This window comes from Spinacia oleracea, chromosome 2 (assembly GCF_020520425.1).
Source record: "Spinacia oleracea cultivar Varoflay chromosome 2, BTI_SOV_V1, whole genome shotgun sequence".
Lineage (NCBI taxonomy): Eukaryota > Viridiplantae > Streptophyta > Magnoliopsida > Caryophyllales > Amaranthaceae > Spinacia > Spinacia oleracea.
In genome coordinates, this window is record NC_079488.1 from 83,535,141 (window position 1) to 83,556,167 (window position 21,027).

The following is a 21,027-nucleotide window of genomic DNA, read 5'->3' on the forward strand; positions in this document are numbered from 1 at the left end:
TGGCTCTAAAATGCTTGATTAGCAAAGGCTTCTGTAACTAATTAATGTTCATAAGTAGCTATAACCTAGCATAATCTTGCTTAATTAGCAGAAGATTAACTGTGTACTTAACGAGACTGCACGTGTGTATAAGTGTATTACATTACGCCAAGCCTCTCAGAGAGATCATAATCTTGCTAAATTAGCAGAAGATTAATTGTGTACTTAACATTATCTAAATTTTCACAGCAGTGATGGCTCTTTCTCCTCTTGGATAGTACTGGAAGAACACAGATAAATAATTCTTGATCCTTTTGTACATCTGTGGCCTTTCCTTGTCAATAAGCTCACCAAATGGCCCTATTTCCTTGTCAATAAGCTCACCAAATGGCCCTATTTCCTTGTCTGAGTGTGGAATACTAACCGTAGCCACAGATGTCCTTTTGTTCTCCTTATCTATCACCACCTTGTGCACTACGCTCTTCAATATGCCATTACTCATTATCTGCACACTTTTGTCATCACTCAATATATACACAGGAAGTAAACAAAGGAATTGATCAAAGTTCTTATTGCACTGTAATTTTTTTGAAAAAAACGTACAGTACTGTAATATCAGATTACCTCTAACTGATCACCAATGTTGATGAAAAGGGCATCAGGAACAATAGGAACTTTGAACCATTGTTTATCTTTCTCAACTTGAAGTCCTTCAACTTGTTTGTCTTGCAAGAGAATGGTAATTACTGAACCATCAGAATGCGGTTTAAGACCTAAAACATGACTCGGGTCTGAACATGGAGGATAGTAGTTGAATCTTGTGAACATATTTATGCTTTCCTCTCCTCCACACTCTCTCAAGAAGATATTTTCGTCTAACTCGAGTGATTTAGCAATTGCTTCCAAGATAGTTTTTAGTACTCTCCTTAACTCCATGGTGTACTCTTCCAATGTTCCCCTGCAATATGCTCAAAATATCAACTTTTGGTGTAAAAATAAAGTACAAGTACAGTTTTGAGGATTATCATATAGTATATGATTTTAAGCAAAGAATTATCACCTGAAATTTGGTAAATATTCAGGCCAAAGCCTAAAATTTCGGTGATCAAGAGGGTGAACTTTGAGATGCAGCCTATCATTCCAGTTGTAACTCTGACCCTCAGAAACTGTATCATCCCCATAACCTTCAAAGCTATCCAATGTTCTGCTGTGCTTCTGTTTCACTTCTAGAGGCAGATCAAAGAATTCCTTCCCAACTTGACGGATTTGATCAAGTAACGAACTCGATAACCCATGATTAATAAGCTGAAAAAATATCCCCATAGTCGTGAAATAAACATCCTAATGATCTATGACAGCAAGTACTGAAGAGAGAAGTAAATGAATAAAAAAGAGTATCCAGAACAAACCTGTAAGCAACCCCAAGAACTAAGAACAGATCGAAGTTTTCGCAGTTCTTCGTGTTGGCTTGAAGATGAAGCTGAAAGTAGGCTAAGATCAATCACTGAACTGTCCATATATTCAATCTCAAAATGATTATCATCTGATCTGTTTGGAAGTTGGTAAATATATCTTTCTGGGACCTCTTTGTCTGCAGATTTAATTAGTTCTTGAACTGGTTTTGATGGTAATTCTAAATTCATAGGAGGAACAGATGATGCAGACATCTTACTTTGTGATTCTAACATGACAATAATGAATTAATGAGATAAGGCAGAGGAGAATAGGAGTAAATTGGATACGTTATTTATAATACTAATGTAGCGCCACGCCACCAAATACCACTGAGAAGACTAGTAGAGTGAATACCGGGTAAAATACCATAAACTTCTATAACCAATCTTATTATTCCTGTCACAAAAAAAAAAAAAATCTTATTATATAAATTGGTGTTACATAAAACAAAGGAACATAACGAGATTTCCCATCTTTGACAATATATTACAAAAGCAAAGCAAGATTCCAGCATAAACTACTTGACAATCCAGTATTAACCTTGCTAAAGCAAGTATTTGGACATCCTTGTTATGCAAGCGAGCCTTAACTTAGATTAACCGAATACATGACAATTTGCAATTTGGATCACTCCATTTTAAAGTTTGACTGTAGTGATGGATCTTTCTCCTTTTGGATAGTACTGAAAGAACAAATCACCAAAATAATTCCTAACGTTGTTGTATAAATTATAATTGCGGTCTTTCCTTGTCAATTAGCTCACCGAATGGTCCTATATCTTTGTCTGGGTGTGGAGCACATAGCATAACAATTCATGTCCTTCCTTTCTCCTTATCTATCACCACTTTGTGCACTACACTCTTCAGTATACCACACTCATTATCTGTGTATATCCAAATATTTATTTATTACCCATCTTATAGGAAATATACTCTTACCACATCAAATATCTGACCAATTACGGGGTTTAAATTATAAACTTAAAAAAAAAAATTGAAAAAAACAATATTAAATAATGTATTCCTCACTTTTACAAAAATATACGAGTATAGAAGATACAATCCCCATTCCTTACTCACGAAAAAAGGCCACCCGTTCATATTTGCACATCTGTTCTCCTCACCTTTTTTTTAACTTAAGTCATGAATAATAAGTTTCAACAAGTTCACATAATTCAAGGCTAATAAGTTTAATTCTAAAATTTCAGATTAGCTAAATTCAGGATAATGCTTCAGAAATTAAATTTTGCAAATGACTTATGGACGAAGGGAGCATTATTATTTGGCTTTCTACTTTCTAGGGTGAAAACCTACCAAATTTGACCATTATTTTTTGAGAATATGGATGCACAAGTTAAAATAATAATGAAACTACCCTTTGTATAATATGATTAAAAAAAAAAAAGGAATAAATATTGGCAAAATTAGCTATTACGGAGTATGAATCAAAAACATCTCGCAGAAATTTGTGAATAGGAGGTGTATTATTTGTAAACAATGGGCTTAGGCCTTGTTACAATAAGTTCAAATAAGTTCCAATAAGTCCAGATAAGTTCAAATAAGTTCCAATAAATTGCAATAAGTTCCAATAAGGTTCTATAAGTTCCAATAAAGTTCTATAAGTTCCAATAAGGTCGTATAAGTTCCAATAAGGTCGTATAAATTTCTATAAGTTCTTAAATAAAATATGTAATATTATGATTATGTGCGTTGTTATATTAAATACATCATATTTATGTTGTTATATTAAAATTATTTGTGATCACTAATTCAAGTTAATAATTATCAAATATTTGTAAGTATTAATTAATATGTTATTATTAATTATTATCAGTATAACTTTAAGGGAAAAACTTATTTTTAAATATTACGTGTACATTACAAATCAATTGACGATCTTTTTGGCGAGACATACAACAAATAATATGTACGTAGTAGTAATCACAAAGTTTTGCAACACCGCCTGTAAATATTTAGATGTAACATGTTTTGTTTCTTAATATACTTATATATCTTATCAATCAGAGTATTAATTTTGGATAACTATTTTCAATATTCTAATGGTTAAAAGTTTAGTAATAATCTAATAAACTTTAAGTAAGACTCAAATCACGCAATAGTCAACTTGGAAAAGATGATTTTTAAAATTTGGGGTGATGAAGAAGCCCATTATATACAAATACATCCTCTCACCCATTGTATAGAAAGTATTAAATTACCTCCAGCTGATCACCAATATTGATGAAGAGGGCATCAGGAATGACGGGAACTTTGTACCATTGGTTATCTTTCTCAACTTGAAGACCTTCGACTTGATTGTCTTATAGAAGAATGGTAACTGCTGAACCATCTGAATGTGGTTTGAGACCTAAAACTTGTCCCGGGGATGAACATGGAGGATAATAGTTGAATCTTGTGAACATATGTATCCTCTCCTTTCCTCCACACGCATTCAAGAAGCTGTTTTCCTCTAAATTCACTGATTTTGCAACAGCTTTCAGAATCATTTCTCGTACTCGCCTTACCTCCATCGTGTACGCCTCCAATGTTTCCCTATATATATATATATATATATATATATATATCCACAATTTATCAACTTTAGCTAATCAAAATATAACATCATATATTTACTTGTTGAAAATATCACATACTTGTTCATAGTTTTGTGTGTTAAATTGTAACCTGAAATTTGGTAAGAATTCAGGCCAAATCTTGTAGTTCCGCTGATCAAGAGGGTGAACTTTGAAACGCAGTCTATCATTCCAATTATAACTTTGATTCTCAGAAACTTTATCACCTCCATAACCTTCATACCAATCTAGTGTTTCGCGATGTTTCTGCTTCACTTCTAGAGGCAGATCAGAGAATTCCTTCCAAACTTGACGAATTTGGTAAAGTAACGAGCTCGATACACCATGATTTATAAGCTGAAATACATCAATAAATCGCAAATAAATAAATAAATAAATAAATAAATAAATAAATAACACTACCTAAGTCCTAAGATCTAAAACAGTAATGCATGTCTAAACTCTTAAGGAGTGCCAAAAATAAACCTGAAAATATCCCCATGAAGTAACAACAGATCGAAGCTTTTGCATTTCTAGGTCATGTAGGTTTGACGATGAAGATGAAAGGAGGCTAAGATCAATAATGTTACTATCCATATACTGAATCTCAGAATGATCTTCAGGTGCTTTATTTGAAAGCTGGTAGATAAATCTTTCTGGGATTTGTTTGCCAGTAGTTTTAATCACCTCTTGAACTGAATTAGATGGTAATTCTAGCTCCATATGAGGAACAGATGATACAACCATCTTACGTGGTGATTCCAACTTAAAGATAGTGAGAAAAAGTCAAGGAGTTTGGTGCAAATTGCATAGTTCTGCTGTTTATATACAGTACTTTGTAGTAGCTTTGATCACTCAAATGAATGGCTAACAACCAATCAAAATGCATGATCTCTCTCTTCATTTTTTTTTAATATATTTTGTTAACTGCTATATTGTTAAATACCAAGTACTTAAATATGTAAAGTCCTTGACTCCAAGGTAGTCCTGGGTGACGAATTGGCGGTTAACAAAACATATTAAAGGAGCAAATTCTAGCTATTTTAAGGATATATTTATAGGTGTTTTTGTAGTCAATTAGTCATTAGTTATGATTTAAAGTGGCAGATCCATGATTTCAAGTTTGGTAGGGCACCAACCAGGAAACCACCAATAGCTTACAAGCCAAAAGAAAAAGAAAAAGATAATAAATCATCAGTTGTTAAATTTAACAAGTCATGAAATTAATTACTCGTTCTCGCCATCTTAGACAAGGGACCTGACATCGCCTTACCTCATCAATATTTGTTTACAGTCACTCTCTCATTTGATTAATATGCTTATGACAAGAAGATTTGGACCTTTTTTATTTAAAGTAATACGACCAACACCTATTTGAGAAAGTGAAGGAGTCTAGTGCTTTTGGAAGTTTCTGGTACACTATTTGCACCTGGTCGGTCAGAGAATTAATGAAGCTAAGAGTAGATTGTTTCTCTTCTAACACTCCCAAAGACCTCGAGAGTCTATTCCAAGATACTAAAAGAGTTGAGGAATTGGTCTTTATCTAGGAATTAGGAATACCTATTCCCCACAAGCGCCCCTCAAAAAATGCTGTGCAATTTGTAATTGGAAATGCTAGAAGAAAACTTACCAATTGGAAAACAAAATCTTGGTCAGGGGCAGAATAGCTATGCCTCGTTTCCTCAACCCTTGACACTGCCCCTTCAAATTATATGCAAGTCTACCATCTTACTATGGTCACGCTTAATAATTTGGAAATTTGTTGTTGAGGAGTGAGGAGTGAGGAGTGACGGTGGGGAGGAACCAAGAATCAGTTAATTGCGAAAGATACAATTTTCCAACTAGGAAAAAAAAGGAGGTCTAGGAATTAGTACCGTAGCCACAGATGTCATGTCGTTCTCCTCATCTATCACCACCTTGTGCACTACATACACTCTTCAATATGCCATTACTCATTATCTGCATACATTTCAAGTTTTTTTATCAGTTCTCGAGGCCCCAAATCTTACGAATAATTTTCACTACATCAAATGTTTTACAATTTTTTATGGTTAAAAAAAGGGTAATAATGAATCCAGGATGCCTTGATAGAAATTAAAACAGTATTATAACCTCTGTTTCAAAGTAGAAAAATGACAAATGCTCGATATTTAGGCAGGAAAAAGTGTCTTAATTCGATAATTACAGGAATTTCTCAGAGGTCACAATTGCATTAATTTAATTATTTAAAAAAATAAAATGTATTCTAATATCAGATTACCTCAACTGATCACCAATGTTGATGAAAAAGGGGATCAGGAACAATGGCTGCCTTGAACCATTGGTTATCTTTCTGAACTTGAAGGCCTTCAACTTGTTTTTCTTGAGATGCAGTCTATCATTCCAGTTATAACCCTGACCCTCAGAAACTGTATCATCTCCATAACATTCAAATGAATCCAATATTCTGCTATGCTTTTGCAGATCAAAGAATTTCTTCCCAACTTCACGGATTTGATCAAGTAATTAACTCGATAAACCATGTTTAATAAGCTGAAAAAACATCAGCAGAATGGCGAAATAAACATCCTACTGATCTAAGACAGCAAGTACTGAAGAAAAAAGTATATGGTAAAAGAGTAACCAAAACAAACCTGTAAGCAACCCAGGCACTAAGAGCAGATTGAACTAAGAACAGTTGTTCTTCGTGTTGGCTTGACGATAAAGCTGTAAGTAGGCTAAGATCAATAACTGGACTGTCTATGTATTCAATCTCAAACTGATTATCATCTGATTTGTTAGGAAGCTGGTAAATTTCTGGGACCTGTCTGTCAGCGATTTGATTAGTTTTTGAACTGGTTTTGATGGTAATTCTAAACTCATAGGAGGAACAGTTGATGCAGACATCTGACTTTGTGATACTGACATGAAAACAACAAGATAAGGCAGAGGGGACTAGCAGCAAATTGGATCTGTTGTTTAAATAGTAGCTTTCAATTATTCCGTACAGTGCTTTAGTACTGACTTACATTTTGACACACGTTTTGGGGCTCGGGCAATGCCTTGGGTTATTACAGTTGACAATTGCTGAATTTCGCTATTCTGACCCCAGTTTAAATTATTGGCCCTCATTTGAACTTACCTCACTCATTTACTCATGTCTGAACTTATATTTCCTGAAAATATGTATAAGGACAAGCCCTAATAGTTAATTACCATAAACTTCTACTTCCATCTGTATAAAATACGAGTATTACGTAAAGTAGCGGAGCTGGATGAGATTTCACGTAAAGCAGAGGAACTGAATGAGATTTCCCATCTGTATACAATATTACGTAAAGCAAAACAGAATTACTCTGTACAATATTACATAAAGCAAAGCAAGATTACTCCATCCGTAATTTGTGAACATACTTAGTGTAGGATCTAATTAGTTAACATATTTAGTGTAGGATCTAATTAGTGAACTTGGAGCGTTATAGCTTTAAACTTTCATTGAAGTGATGGCTCTGTCTCCTCTACTATAGTACGGGAAGAATACACTAAAATAATTCTTGATCTTCTTGTATGATTGTGGCCTTTCCTCGTCTATAAGTTCACTTAGTGGTCCGACTTCTTTGTCTGGTCCTGGAACACATATCATAACCACAGATGTCCTTTCTCTCTCCTTATCTACCATTACCCTGTGTACTACACTTCTCAGTATGCCATTACTCATTATCTGCATGCATCCAAAGTTTTCTTCATCAGTTCTTGATCAAATTCGACCTTTTCTCAAGACTAATAAATTATCTAATGAGTTACACACTACCAAGAGGTGTTTAAGTATCACCATGACGATGTTGAATTGCTAATACACGGGCATTTGGTTGTATATTTGTCTTTAAAACTTATAAGTATTACGTAAAAGCTCTCTTATTTTGGTACTTTGGTAGTACCACTATACATGTGGGTGGGTGGGTATAACTGTTTACTAAGTTTTGGCCTAGTGGGTGAGGCCTTCCCATTCTATCCTTGTGAGGGGGGTATGATTGTACCTTTGATGTCTGCATTTGTACAAATTGTTAAATTTCCATTCTACCACTATACGTGTATGTGTGTGTGTCTGTGCATGTGTGTCTGTTTATTGAATTTGACCTAGGTGAGGCCTTCCCATTTCATCCCTATGAGAGGGTTCAATATTACCTCTTAGCATGTTGGATATCTCTACATCAAAAAATAATTTTATTAAGTTATCTTCTTGTATAATTTGAGTAATATGTAGCCGAAAGTAGTACATGCTAAAGCTAGACATTTGTGACCCAAAAATAGAGAAAAAAGAGGGTTTATAGTTGCGGCAATTAAAATAAAATTTCAGTCAAGTTACCTCCAACTGATCACCAATATTGATAAAAAGGGCGTCAGGAACAATGGGAACTTTAAACCATAGGTCATCCTTTTGAACTTGTAAGCCTTCAACTAGTTCGTCTTGCAGGAGAATGGTAATTGCTGTACCATCAGAATGTGGTTTAAAACCTAAAACTTGATCCAAGGATGAACATGGAGGATAACAGTTGAATCTTGTAAACATCACTATGCCTTCCGCTCCTCCACACTCTTTCAAGAAGACGTACTCTTCTCACCTCACCTCCATGGTGTACTCCTCCAATGTTTCCCTACAATATTCTAAGATTTATCAACACTGGTGTAAAATCTTTGACCAATGAATTAGAAGTTAAATTTTGAGTAGTATCATGTTGTTTATGATTGCATATACATAATTATGACCTAAAATTTGGTAACAATTCAGGCCATAGCTTGAAATTTCGGTGACTAGGAGGATGAACTTTGAGGCGCAGCCTAGCGTTGCAATTTTTACTCTGACCCTCAGAAACTGTATCACATCCATAACCTTCAAACCAATCTGATGTTCTGTAGCATTGTTTTACTTCTGCAGGCAGAGCAAAGAATTCCTTGCCAGCTTCACGGATTTGGTCAAGCAACGAGCTCGGTAACCCGTGGTTAATAAGCTGGAAAACATGAACAAATTAGTGTAGTAAACATCCTGATAATCTAAGGTCTAAAAATGTAATAAGGTGTCTAAACACTTAAGTATCCTAAACAAACCTGTAAGCAACCCCAAGAACTGAGAACGGATCGAAGTTTTTGCAGTTCTTCGTCGCATTGGCTTGACGATGAAGCTGATAGGAGACTAAGATCAATTATTGGACTGTCCATATATTCAATATCATTCTTATCAACTGATTTGTTTGAGAGCTGGTATCTATATCTTTCTGGGACTTGTTCGACTGCTGTTTTGATTAGTTCTTGAACTGGATTGGATGGTAATTCTAACTTCATAGGAAGAACAGATGATACATCCATCTTACTTGGTGATTCTAACATGAAAACAGAGAGAGAGAGAGAGAGAGAGCAAAAGAAAAAAGTAGAAGAATATCAGTGCATCTTTGGTATAACTTCAGGAAAGGAAATAGAAAATAAACAAATAAGTTGTTTGGTATAACTTAGGGAAGGAATCCTTGTAAAAAATTCAGGATTAAGTAGGGTAACAATTTTGTTTCCATGGGTTTGGGACAGGTAAAAAATAGTGGTAATGAATACACTTAGAAAATGGATTGTGTTGCCACACCTCTCATACCTAACATTAGGTAATGGAAATAGTTAAGTGATTCCATTCCATCACCTAAAAACACTATACCAGACATGCTCATAAGTATAAAGTAGATCTTGCAATTCCCTGCTATTTAGGAAAAAAAAATAATGAGGCTTCTTCTTACTTTTTATTCCTGCAAAGTTGTGTGCTCAATTTTCTGACCTTTGAAGAAAATGGGATTACCTTTGTTTATCCTACGTGGAGATTACTCGGTGTCACCAGCCATTCCATATCGCTAAAAATACCCTTCTTTCTACAGAATAATTCAGATATAAAAGTTCTCCCTACCTTTTCCGTGGCTAATGGCTACCCCAATTCTTTATTTAGCCTTCCGATTACAGTACTTGTTAAAACCTTGAGTTGTTAACACATACCACAGCTTACATTTTGTAGTTACTTTTCACGTTGATACTTGATAAATGACAAATAGCAAAGGCATTTAATGAGACTGCTCAAAAAGATGTGCAACTTTAAGTACAAACACTTTGTACTCGTCCTCGTTAAGGCAAGGCCTAAAACAAATAACCTTACACTTCATGGCCAGAGGGGTGGCCAGTAGCCTTCCCTGAAATGTCCTATTCCCGTTTGTGTGATAGAAAGTTGGAAGCCGATAAACTTCTTAATTTTCGACAGCAAAAACCATGAACCTGCCCCCCAAATCAAAAAGAAAGCCTACTACCTTGTTGGAAACTTGGAATTCTTCTCGGCCCCCTCTACCAATCGGAACATTCCTAAACCAAATACAAGTTTCCGACTTTCCGCTTTCCTAATTGGTCCTTTGATAGTGTTATTTGCAAATGGTTCACTTGTTATTGTTAATGCCTTGAATCTAGTCGTAATAGCACTATAGCAGGTGTTGTCCAGTGTCCACATAGTCACTCTGCGGGATACCAAAAAATGCTATCCACTTCTTGCAGAACTACTCCTTGGCATCAAAAAGGAATCCAGATCAGGATAGACTAAAGACTTCAAAGTTCAACAGTAGCTACCTAGCTGTTTTTACAAATTGCAAAATTATGTGGTTCTACTCTTCACTTATTGTTTGGTTATATGGGAAGTTGGTTTTCCTAAAAAAAAATAGGTGGACTTGTTTGGTTGGCAACGAATAGGAAGCAGAAATTCCTAACAGTTTACAATTCCCACAAAAATGGAGGAACTAATTTACCTAATAATTAAATTTTCAAGGGCATTGGAGCTTGCAACAAAGTTATACTTCTTCCTACATATAAGCAAACGACCACTAAGAGGCTCTAACTCAAGACTTGAATTTTCAATTTAGTTCGAAATTGCTGGGGTCTTCACCTTCCTACCGAGTAACGGCTACCGGGAAGTGAAGTTCATTTTCTTTAGCCACAGCAAGAACCAATATCCTAGCAAGGAAACAAGAAAGGTGGCTTTCTCCTTCATTTACCCACAAAAACAAATTATCCCGGTTTCATTTCATTCTGAAATTTTAAAATTTAGTTCATTAGTTCAATCATAAATTTATGAAGTGATCAATTTTTCTCAAACAAATCATCAATCAAGGGTTTATTCAAGACAATGACCAATAAATCTAACTAATTATAGTGAATGGGGCAGAATTAAGAATTGGCAGTAGTCTGACACTTTGATATGTTTCTAAGTACCAAAATTGCAATGGATTATCAATTGTTGTGAAGAACTTGAACATGAACAACGATTCAATACCAAAAAAATAAATTGAATAACATACCTAAGTTTATAAGAACATTCAAAATTGCAATTCAAAGAGGGAGATTCAAATTCGGACAGGACTCACTGAGTAGCTGACGTCGGTAACATGCGTGGAGGTGGTCCCGGTAAGTAGGTCGCAGCGGCGGTGCTGGTGGAATGAGAGCCGGTGAGCCGTCAGCTAGACTTTGGGTTTTGGGTGAAAAGTGAAAACTCTTTCGCGGTTAAGTTGCGCGCGTATGTTAGAGGCTAAACACAAAAATGAACCGCTAATGTCGGTAAAGGTTCAATATTTTAAACCACGTATTAGCAGTTCTATATTGTAAGGCCCTGTTCGGCAAAATAGCAGTAGCGGATAGTTTTTAGCGGTTGAGTAGCGGGTAGACGTTAGCTGTTAAAGTAGCGGTTGATAGTATGAGTGTTTGGTAACAGTAACCATAGAAAATATAAAAAATAATGAATGTCACATATATCATATATAAAAAATTACTCCCTCCGTCCCGGAATATTCGACCCGGTTTGACCGGCACAGAGTTTAAGGGACTTGAATTGACTTATTTAATTTAATAGGTAGTAGTTGATAGTGGGGTATTATTTTAATGTAGTTAGTGGGAAATGTGTAAAGGGGTGGGGTTGGGGGAGAGTAGGGGTTGAATTTTTAATTATTTTCTGTATGGAGTAGGGGGTAGGTGGGTTAATAGGGGTGGAGTGAGAAATGATATAATATTGTTAGAATATTTCCATTTTTAGAAACAGGTCAAGTATTAAGGGACGGCCCGATAAGGAAAACAGGTCAAGTATTCCGGGACGGAGGGAGTATAAGATTACATACATATATATAAATAAAACATCATATTGTATAAAATATTTCTCATAATATTGGCTATACGTAATAATAAAAAAATACAGAAAAGTAATTTAAATGCCCACAAGTCCACAACGCATTAAAAAAAAATCTACCAGTAGTCCGTATTAAACCTACAACAATTTTCCAAGAAATGGGAGAAATAGGAAGAACAATATGCTTTTTACTATTTGTCTATTTGCATATACCGCTATTAAATGCTTTGCACTTGTATCATTGAAGAGAAAATTTGTCTCCAGAATTGATTGGATACAGTTAGGCGAAAGCAATACGAAGTTCTTTCACTCTTTTGCTAAAAGGAGGAGGAATCAAAATGCTATTAAACTTCTAATCAAGGAAGACGGGTCTAGATGCTGCACTCAACAACAGATTAAAGATGAAGTAGTAAGTTTCTACCAGAACCTGATGGGTCATGCTGCTGATCGTATTCCAATGGTTGATAAAAAAAAGTTCTTTGACGAGGGAGTATCCTTCATACTCAGCAACAACAGAAGCTTATGCTTCCTTTTACTGCTGCTGAAATAAAAAGTGCTCTCTTTGGTATGGATTCTCAAAATTCTCCAGGTATGGATGGCTTTAATGTGTCTTAATGCTAGCTCTGCCAAGGAGTACAGACCTATTGCTTGTTGTTCGATCCTCTATAAAATTATTTCTAAAGTCTTAGCTAGCTAACAGGATGCAAGCTGTGTTAGCTAGCTTGGTTTGGAATTGTCAGTCTGCATTTGTGAGGGGTAGGGTAATCTTTGATAACATTTTACTGAGCCATGAACTCATTAAAGTTTATGGTAGGTGTTATGGATCGTTTCGTACCGTACATGTCGCGGTCTGTTCCTATGTTTGAGGAGCGGTTATGGCTGAGTCATGGAAGACTTGTTGGGAAAGGTCAAAGAGGTTAGCAAAGATCAAGCAAACGGTTGGAGGAGATCAAGGAATCGGTTGAGCAATTCAAGGAGCACTACTAGCACAACTCCCTCAACAAATGCCACACCAAAGTCCTATAAAAAGATCACCACTCTACAATGATGAGACACTTCCAATCTCCATCCGAAATACCCACAATGAAACCGTTGCTGTCTATTATCTACCCCCTACACATAAGTGCCTCGTATCTCCTACTAGCCTAACTGATGCCATCTTTCTATTAAACCCATTCATTCTCACTAGCCTATATTTCTTACACTACTAGGGCCTTACGCCATGTATCATCACTGTTACATCACCTTCTCCAAGGATCCATTATTATTTGCCCAACATATCTTATCCAACATTCTAACCTACTGCCGTAAATATAATAAGCTATCTTTGATGATCCATAACCCATCTAGGTCTACCCCTCGTATCTTCTATGTTACTCCATACGTATGTATTACTGCGAGATACACATTTACATATATGCAGATATCCGTTGTACTTATATTCAATGGGCTTTTTATGCCAGCAACATAGTAGATTGGTGGACTCATGGCCACCCGCGGTTTTTATCCCTTTCGGGTTTTCCGCGTCACCATCTCTTGCCTCGTCTCTCTTTATTTTCTGCCCTTTATTTCCTGTCATCTATTTGCTATATTTAATCTAGTCGTCTATGTCCCAACCAAAGGTCGTCCATACGAAATTTGGCATAAACAGTTTGGCGCCGTCTGTGGGGAGATGGCTAGATTTATCTTCAAACACATATCCACAAATATCCTCCCAAACACAATATTCGACCCACTTGGGCTCACCAATAAAGTTACCGCCAGGCGAGGGATTGTTGTCATACTGTGTCGCCACCATGAGATGGAATGACGTCAGGACACATGTCATCAACATGACAAGTGTCGTCGACGGGTCAGGTGTCGTCGACGGTCAGGTGTCGTCGACGGATCAGGTGTCGTCGACCGGTCAGGAATCACCGACGAGTCAGGTGTCGTCGACGGTCAGGTGTCGTTGACCGTCAGGTGTCGTCGACGGGTCAGGTGTCGTCGAAGGTCAGGCGTCGTCGACGGGTCAGGTGTCGTCGACGGGTCAGGTGTCGTCGCCAGGCTCGTTAGTCGATGGAATATGGAATGACGTTAGGGTACATGTCGTCGCCAGATCAGGTGTCGACATCAGTAGGTGTCATCGCTAGAAGTGACGCGTCTGAGTGGTCGAATTCAACCTAGATGATGCATATCGTGACAACAACGGCACCAACGCTTGATGACATCGAAAATAGACGTCACGGACCATCATGCAGATGTCACCACAAACAAGATACAATATGAGTTGTCTCGTACCTTGATAAGATCTCGAGACGATTTGATCACTTGACGTCGCGAAAAGTATGGTATAAAACTCAACCCCAGTGATTTTGATTTAAGCTAATATTGTTTCTAGTCTTTGTTGTCACTAAAACAGATGCGAACACGTGACGTCATCCACCAATGACATGACATCAACATAGTTTCGTCCGACGTCACCTCCACATCAGTCGACGACGTCTCCAAAAACGAAGGCGACAAATGGAGATTCAACAACAAATTGTCGGCAATACTAGATTTTGTGGCTAACTTCAATCCAAGTATCAAATAGGAGAATTTGTAGTTGTCCTGAAGTCGCCACAGGGGAGCATATAGTATACTCTATCTCATTTAATTTTCATATAGTATACTTGATTTTCTTTTTATATAGTATACTTGGCTTGTTTTAATTTCCAAAAGCACTTTGAAATATATTCTATACGTTGTTATCCTACTTTTTGTACTAACATCGTCACCACTTGTCGTTTGATCATGTCGTGTCGCCAAGTATTGTCTTGTCTACAGGTATTGACGTGTCGCTTGGCTAGGTCATGAGTACATCAGGCGACCGACGTTAGAATGCAGGTGACAAGGTACTGTCTTGTCTATAGGTACTGACGTGTCGCTTGGCAAGGTCGTGAGTAAAGCAAGCGACCAACGTTAGAAGTGTTACACGAGGTCACGACACGACATGAGGTCACGACGATACAACATGACGCCACGACAGCAAGTCACGACAGCAGGACGCGACCATTCTGGTTACCCCTATGACGACAAGAAGTTTCTTGGCGTTAAACATGGTACGTAGAAGTAATTATCGAACATCTTTATTTTAACAATATATTTCTTTGTAGGTTCGCCAACAGATCGTTGATTGATACATGAATATCAATGGGGGCTAAAGGTACGAACATACTTTCGAAGTAAGTTATCTTTTATTTATAATATACATGTATTGTCGCTGCCACGTACATCGCAGATCGTGAGGGTCATCAACACAATCGAATGGTATGAGTGACTCAATTCATTTATTAGTGACGTCAAAATTTTATAAACTAACATCTCATACCCTATTGAAATTTTCTCATATATCATCCGTGATAACTATTTTTCATTTACTAACGACATGTCGCGACTATACGCGTTAGTATGTATATTAATGACAACAGATTACCTTGATCATGACGGTATACCCCGACGCCACGAGATGGCAATATGACACGACGCCACCAGACTGCCTAGAAAGCTAAGGAAATCGGAATGTCGAATAATCATCATCAATGACCATGATGACACACGAGTAACTTCTAAACTATTTTTCACACACTTTCTCATTTCAATTCATTCATTGTTGTTCTCTTGTATTAACATGTCTCGTATTTACATTCATTAAGTTGACTAATAAATTATCGCGTCGCACTACGAATATCTCAATTGTTCTAATGACTAATCGTTTTATCAAATCATTTTGAGGTAATTTGAGTCAACAGGACGTTTAGAGGTTGCATCATGCTGACACGCATGTAAGACGTCAACTACAAACAAACATCATCACATATGTGGCTGACTTCAGTCACAATATCTTCCTAAAGCCGCCACAGGGGGGCAAGATAGTACATACTCTCGTTCAGTTTAATATACTTGTTACAACTTTGAAATTTAACTGACGATGTGATACAATTTATTTTCATGATGATCTTGTCGTAAGATTTTGGTAACAGGTACGACGCTAAGACAAATGTACGAACATTGGGGGCTCAACCACTATCACATGTCGAAATAGGCGGATAAAGAGAAGTCATTGGGTTTCCCAAAGACGACAAGTGATAGGACGTCAACCGATTAACAAGAAAGGATCAACCAATAAGTCGACCAACGTTAGAATGGACAGTGTCAAGACCAGCGATGTGTCGACCTCATTCAACGTGACGGGACGACGCCAGATGTGACGACGGCGGTACAAGCGATGACAATGATCTCAGGAACGAAAACAAGATCGTCGACGAGAGGTGTCACGGCATCAGGACAATGCTGCTGATTGTAGAATCGTCATCAAGGGACAGTCAGCGACACGACGTAATTTCGTTACACGAGCCCATATTAAGTAATATCTAACACTTACTTCGTACGTTAATTAATTTATTTCATTTTTCACTACACTGCGATTAAAGTTCAATTTCAGTTTTTGTTATCTGTCGCATTGAATATATCTTTCCAAACGCAATTATATTGTATTCGTATTTCATCTCACTTGTTTGAAAAGCAACGCTAACATCGCATCAAGCGAACGTCCACCTCTACCTTTTGTATTTTCTACAGATCACTTGTTGACCACGTCACCAACGGCAACAGCAACGAACGACATCATCAGAAGACGACATCAACGAACGATGCTATCAACTACAAGCGACGACGTCTCCATGGTCATGACCCTTAAACTTATTGGATCCCAACGACGACATGTCGCTTCTAAGCGCGACCACTACAGACGACGCCGGTGCTATTTATGTGCACGTAACTTCGTTTTCCGAGTACCTCACAGGTGACATCTATTCCACAACGAACAACAGAGACAGCGTAAACAACATTTTAAGCTAACGACGTGTATGCACCCTCGACGCTTGTCCAAACGCCTAACCAATCGCCAAATACAAAACAGAGAAACACACGTCTTTCCCCCTCAACACTGACGAAAAACAAAGCCGACCCAGAATGCTCATGTCCTACTTAAACTATTGTTCTGAATATCCCATAGGCTAAAGTCTCCTTCCATAGATTGCGCCATCCAAACATCTTATCCCTTGTCCTCGTGTTATAGGAAACCTCACAACCCTTCGACTCTTCTTGACATTCGTCATAAGGTTGCTTCGAACCATCCACTTCATTCACCTGTAACTTCAACTCAGTCGTATGCTACCTATCCTCACATGACATTGCAACCATCTAAAACGATTCAACCATACGCACACTCGACGCAACTTCCTTCTCTAAATTCTTCGCAAGACTACGAACAAATGAAGAGGCTTATATCGCCTTCATACGATAGATGTCGCACAACAGTGACAATAGAGGCACGCCTGTAAACATCAGACAACAGACTAAGATACAACAGTTGGCCATGACACATGTAAAAACATCAGACAGACTAAGATACAATAGTTGGCCATGACGCATGTAAACATCAGACGACAGATTAATATACGACGGTTGGCCATGATGCATGTGAGCATAAGACGACAGACTAAGATACAACCGTTGGTCATGACGCCTATAAACATCAGACGACAAACTAGGATACAACAGTTGGCCATGACGCCTGTAAACATCAGAAGACAGACTAAGATGCAAGAGTTGGTCATGACGCCTGTAAACATCAAACGACAGACTAAGGTACAACAGTTGGCCGTGACGCCCGCAAATATCAAACGACAGACGAAGATACAAAAGTTGGCCATGACGCTAGATACCTAACTAACAGTATGTCTCAACGTGTTTTCGCACAGCTTTTTAAGAACTACACTCTATTGTCTTACGCTCGTTAAGAGAAACGATTCTTTCACAAGATGCCAGGTTTACATCTAATTAAGCTGAGGACACCAACGTCAACATGAAGACACCAATATACGCATGACGGCATCAAATGTTGTCAGAAATCATGGGTAACACCAAGTGGCGACGTCATTGATCAAGGTTAAGTACGGAAGACGACGGACAAGTCAAAGATAGTGACAGATTAGCATCGACAGCAAATGAACGTGGTGACAGACTTTGAAGATTATTTTCCTAACTTCCGGCTCGCTACAGTTAGGAAAATGGGGGCTATTGTTATGGATCGTTTCGTACCGTACATGTCGCGGTCTGTTCCTATGTTTGAGGAGCGGTTATGGCTGAGTCATGGAAGACTTGTTGGGAAAGGTCAAAGAGGTTAGCAAAGATCAAGCAAACGGTTGGAGGAGATCAAGGAATCGGTTGAGCAATTCAAGGAGCACTACTAGCACAACTCCCTCAACAAATGCCACACCAAAGTCCTATAAAAAGATCACCACTCTACAATGATGAGACACTTCCAATCTCCATCCGAAATATCCACAATGAAACCGTTGCTGTCTATTATCTACCCCCTACACATAAGTGCCTCGTATCTCCTACTAGCCTAACTGATGCCATCTTTCTATTAAACCCATTCATTCTCACTAGCCTATATTTCTTACACTACTAGGGCCTTACGCCATGTATCATCACTGTTACATCACCTTCTCCAAGGATCCATTATTATTTGCCCAACATATCTTATCCAACATTCTAACCTACTGCCGTAAATATAATAAGCTATCTTTGATGATCCATAACCCATCTAGGTCTACCCCTCGTATCTTCTATGTTACTCCATACGTATGTATTACTGCGAGATACACATTTACATATATGCAGATATCCGTTGTACTTATATTCAATGGGCTTTTTATGCCAGCAACATAGTAGATTGGTGGACTCATGGCCACCCGCGGTTTTTATCCCTTTTGGGTTTTCCGCGTCACCATCTCTTGCCTCGTCTCTCTTTATTTTCTGCCCTTTATTTCCTGTCATCTATTTGCTATATTTAATCTAGTCGTCTATGTCCCAACCAAAGGTCGTCCATACGAAATTTGGCATAAACAGTAGGAAGAATATTTCCCCTCGTTGTATGATCAAGATTGATCTTCAGAAAGCATATGATTCTGTAGAGTGGTCATTCCTTAAATATTTACTGCTTGAGTACGGTTTTCCTTCTATATTTGTCACTTGGATTATGTCTTGCCTTTCCTCTGTGTCTTACTCGTTCAATGTCAATGGAGAACTCACTTTTCCTATGGAACGCAAAAAAGGAATTAGGCAAGGAGACCCGATATCTCCATATTTGTTTGTTCTAAATATGGAGTATATGAATAGATGCTTATTGGGTTTGAAAAATAATTCTGAGTTCAAGTTTCATCCTAGATGCAAGAAGTTGAATTTAACTCATGCCTGCTTTGCTGACGACCTCCTTCTTTTTTCAAGAGGAGACTTGAGTTCGGTTAAGCAAGCTAAGTGTTTACTGCTTTTAATTCTTTTTCTGAGGCTTCTGGTCTGAGAGAAAATCGGTCAAAGAGTTCAGTCTATTTTGGTGGTGTGCATCTTAGTATTCAGGATGATATTATTTCCACTTTCAACCTTTCTAAAGGAGAACTTCCCTTTCGGTATCTTAGAGTTCCTCTTTCTACCAAGAAACTCTCTATTATCTAATGTCAACCGCTTATAAGGAAAGTCCTTCAACGAATTGATTCTTGGTCTGTAAAGTTCTTGTCTTATGCTGGTCGCATCTAGTTGATAAAGTCTGTCCTTTTTAGTACTTACTAGTGCCAAGTGTTTCTCCTCCCCCAAAAGGTTTTGAAAGTCATACAAGCAGCTTGTCGGACTTTTTTGTGGACCGGTAAATCTGGTGCTTCAAGGAGGGCTTTGGTTGCTTGGGAAACTTTATGTTTACCTAATTCAGCAGGTGGCTGGAATTTTATGTGCATTAAAACTTGGAATAAAGCTGTTATCTGTAAACTTCTTTGGAATTTGGCCCAAAAAAAGACAAAGTTTGGGTCAAATGGGTAAATGAGTATTATATTATGTCAAAGGCAGGAACCTCACCACAATGGCAGTCCCAGCTCAAGCTTCCTGGGTGGTGAGGAAAATTCTTGGAGCGGTTATGTTTCTTAGTAACACTACTGATGGTTGCTCTGCACTTCAGAAGAATACTTTTTCCATTAGTAAAATGTATTATGAGATGAGGGGTTTTGTTCCTAGTGTTCCTTGGAGGAAACTTATTTGCAATACTTTTGCTCTCCCAAAGTGCGTGTTCATTACTTGGTTGACCGTCCATGATAGGATGGTTACATGTGATAATCTACAGAAGATTGGGGTTCAATGCAGTATGCAATGTTGTTTGTGTGATGTAGGTTTTGATACAGTGAGCCACCTGTTCTTTGATTGCCCTTTTTCTACTAATGTTTGGGGTGTTGTTCTTAAGTGGCTGGGTATCAATAGAAGGCCTGAGAAATGGGAAAATGAGCTTCAATTTGTTGTTATGAAGTACAAAGCAAAATCGGGTTTTCATCAGATTTATAGGATGGTTGTCTCCATCACTGTGTATCTGCTATGGAGGGAGCGAAATGGAAGGAAGTTCTAACAGGTTGTTCATACTCCTGATTCAATAGTGAAGGACATCCAATTAATGATTGCTGCTAGATGATACCGGTATCCAAAGCTTGTGGGCTTAGTGCCTTAATGTTGCTTGTTTGGTTTTCTTGTTTTTGGCTTTTTTTTTCGGTTGTTGTTGTAGCAACCGTTGTTTATCCTTTGTTTGTATGACGTTTGTTTCTTACTGCTTTTTGGTGATTAATATAATTCCTATTTGACCAAAAAAAAAATGCTTTGCACTTATGTTTTATGTCGTTGAAAAAAAGTGCTTTGCACGCTACTTCCCTGCATGAAACGTTATTATTTGAAACGTTTGAGATAATCTACCTAAACGTTACCTCAAATTCTACCCGCTACTCCAACCGCTATC

At 37.6% G+C, this 21,027-nt stretch overlaps 2 protein-coding genes and 1 pseudogene across 6 annotated transcripts; 1 reads left to right on the forward strand and 2 right to left on the reverse strand.

The window, feature by feature from the left end:
* Positions 1-84: 84 nt before the first annotated feature.
* Positions 85-6,928, reverse strand: LOC110789427 (jasmonate-induced oxygenase 4). Of its 5 annotated transcripts, XM_056837146.1 has the most exons (11): positions 6,640-6,809; positions 6,267-6,538; positions 5,881-5,965; positions 5,637-5,748; positions 4,119-4,363; positions 3,653-3,986; positions 1,789-1,830; positions 1,389-1,660; positions 1,040-1,284; positions 604-937; positions 85-484 (listed from the first exon to the last, which is right to left on the reverse strand). In XM_056837146.1, exons 8-11 carry the CDS (start codon positions 1,644-1,646, stop codon positions 215-217), a joined length of 1,107 nt encoding a protein of 368 aa, XP_056693124.1. In that variant the 5' UTR covers positions 1,647-1,660; positions 1,789-1,830; positions 3,653-3,986; positions 4,119-4,363; positions 5,637-5,748; positions 5,881-5,965; positions 6,267-6,538; positions 6,640-6,809; the 3' UTR covers positions 85-214. The 5 variants fall into 5 exon arrangements, with proteins under 5 accessions (XP_056693124.1, XP_056693125.1, XP_056693123.1 ...); XM_056837147.1 differs by having other exon boundaries at positions 5,637-5,965; positions 6,640-6,928; XM_056837145.1 differs by having other exon boundaries at positions 4,088-4,363; positions 5,637-5,965.
* Positions 6,929-7,238: 310 nt separating this feature from the next.
* Positions 7,239-11,602, reverse strand: LOC110789421 (protein SRG1-like; annotated as a pseudogene).
* An 816-nt stretch (positions 11,603-12,418) lies between these two features.
* Positions 12,419-20,769, forward strand: LOC110789426 (uncharacterized). Its single transcript, XM_056837151.1, has 2 exons — positions 12,419-12,984; positions 19,116-20,769. Exon 2 carries the CDS (start codon positions 20,113-20,115, stop codon positions 20,644-20,646), a length of 534 nt encoding a protein of 177 aa, XP_056693129.1. The 5' UTR covers positions 12,419-12,984; positions 19,116-20,112; the 3' UTR covers positions 20,647-20,769.
* Positions 20,770-21,027: the final 258 nt, after the last annotated feature.

Bases quoted from the DNA above. Each gene is read 5' to 3' on its own strand.
- LOC110789427 (XM_021994075.2), bottom strand. From the start codon at position 1,667: ATGTTAGAATCACAAAGTAAGATGTCTGCATCATCTGTTCCTCCTATG. The intron at 1,285-1,388 runs GTTTGTTCTGGA...ATATTTTTTCAG, and splicing joins GTTCTTGGGGTTGCTTACAG to CTTATTAATCATGGGTTATC. The intron at 938-1,039 runs GTGATAATTCTT...AGCATATTGCAG, and splicing joins GAATATTTACCAAATTTCAG to GGGAACATTGGAAGAGTACA.
- LOC110789426 (XM_056837151.1), top strand. From the start codon at position 20,113: ATGGCAGTCCCAGCTCAAGCTTCCTGGGTGGTGAGGAAAATTCTTGGA.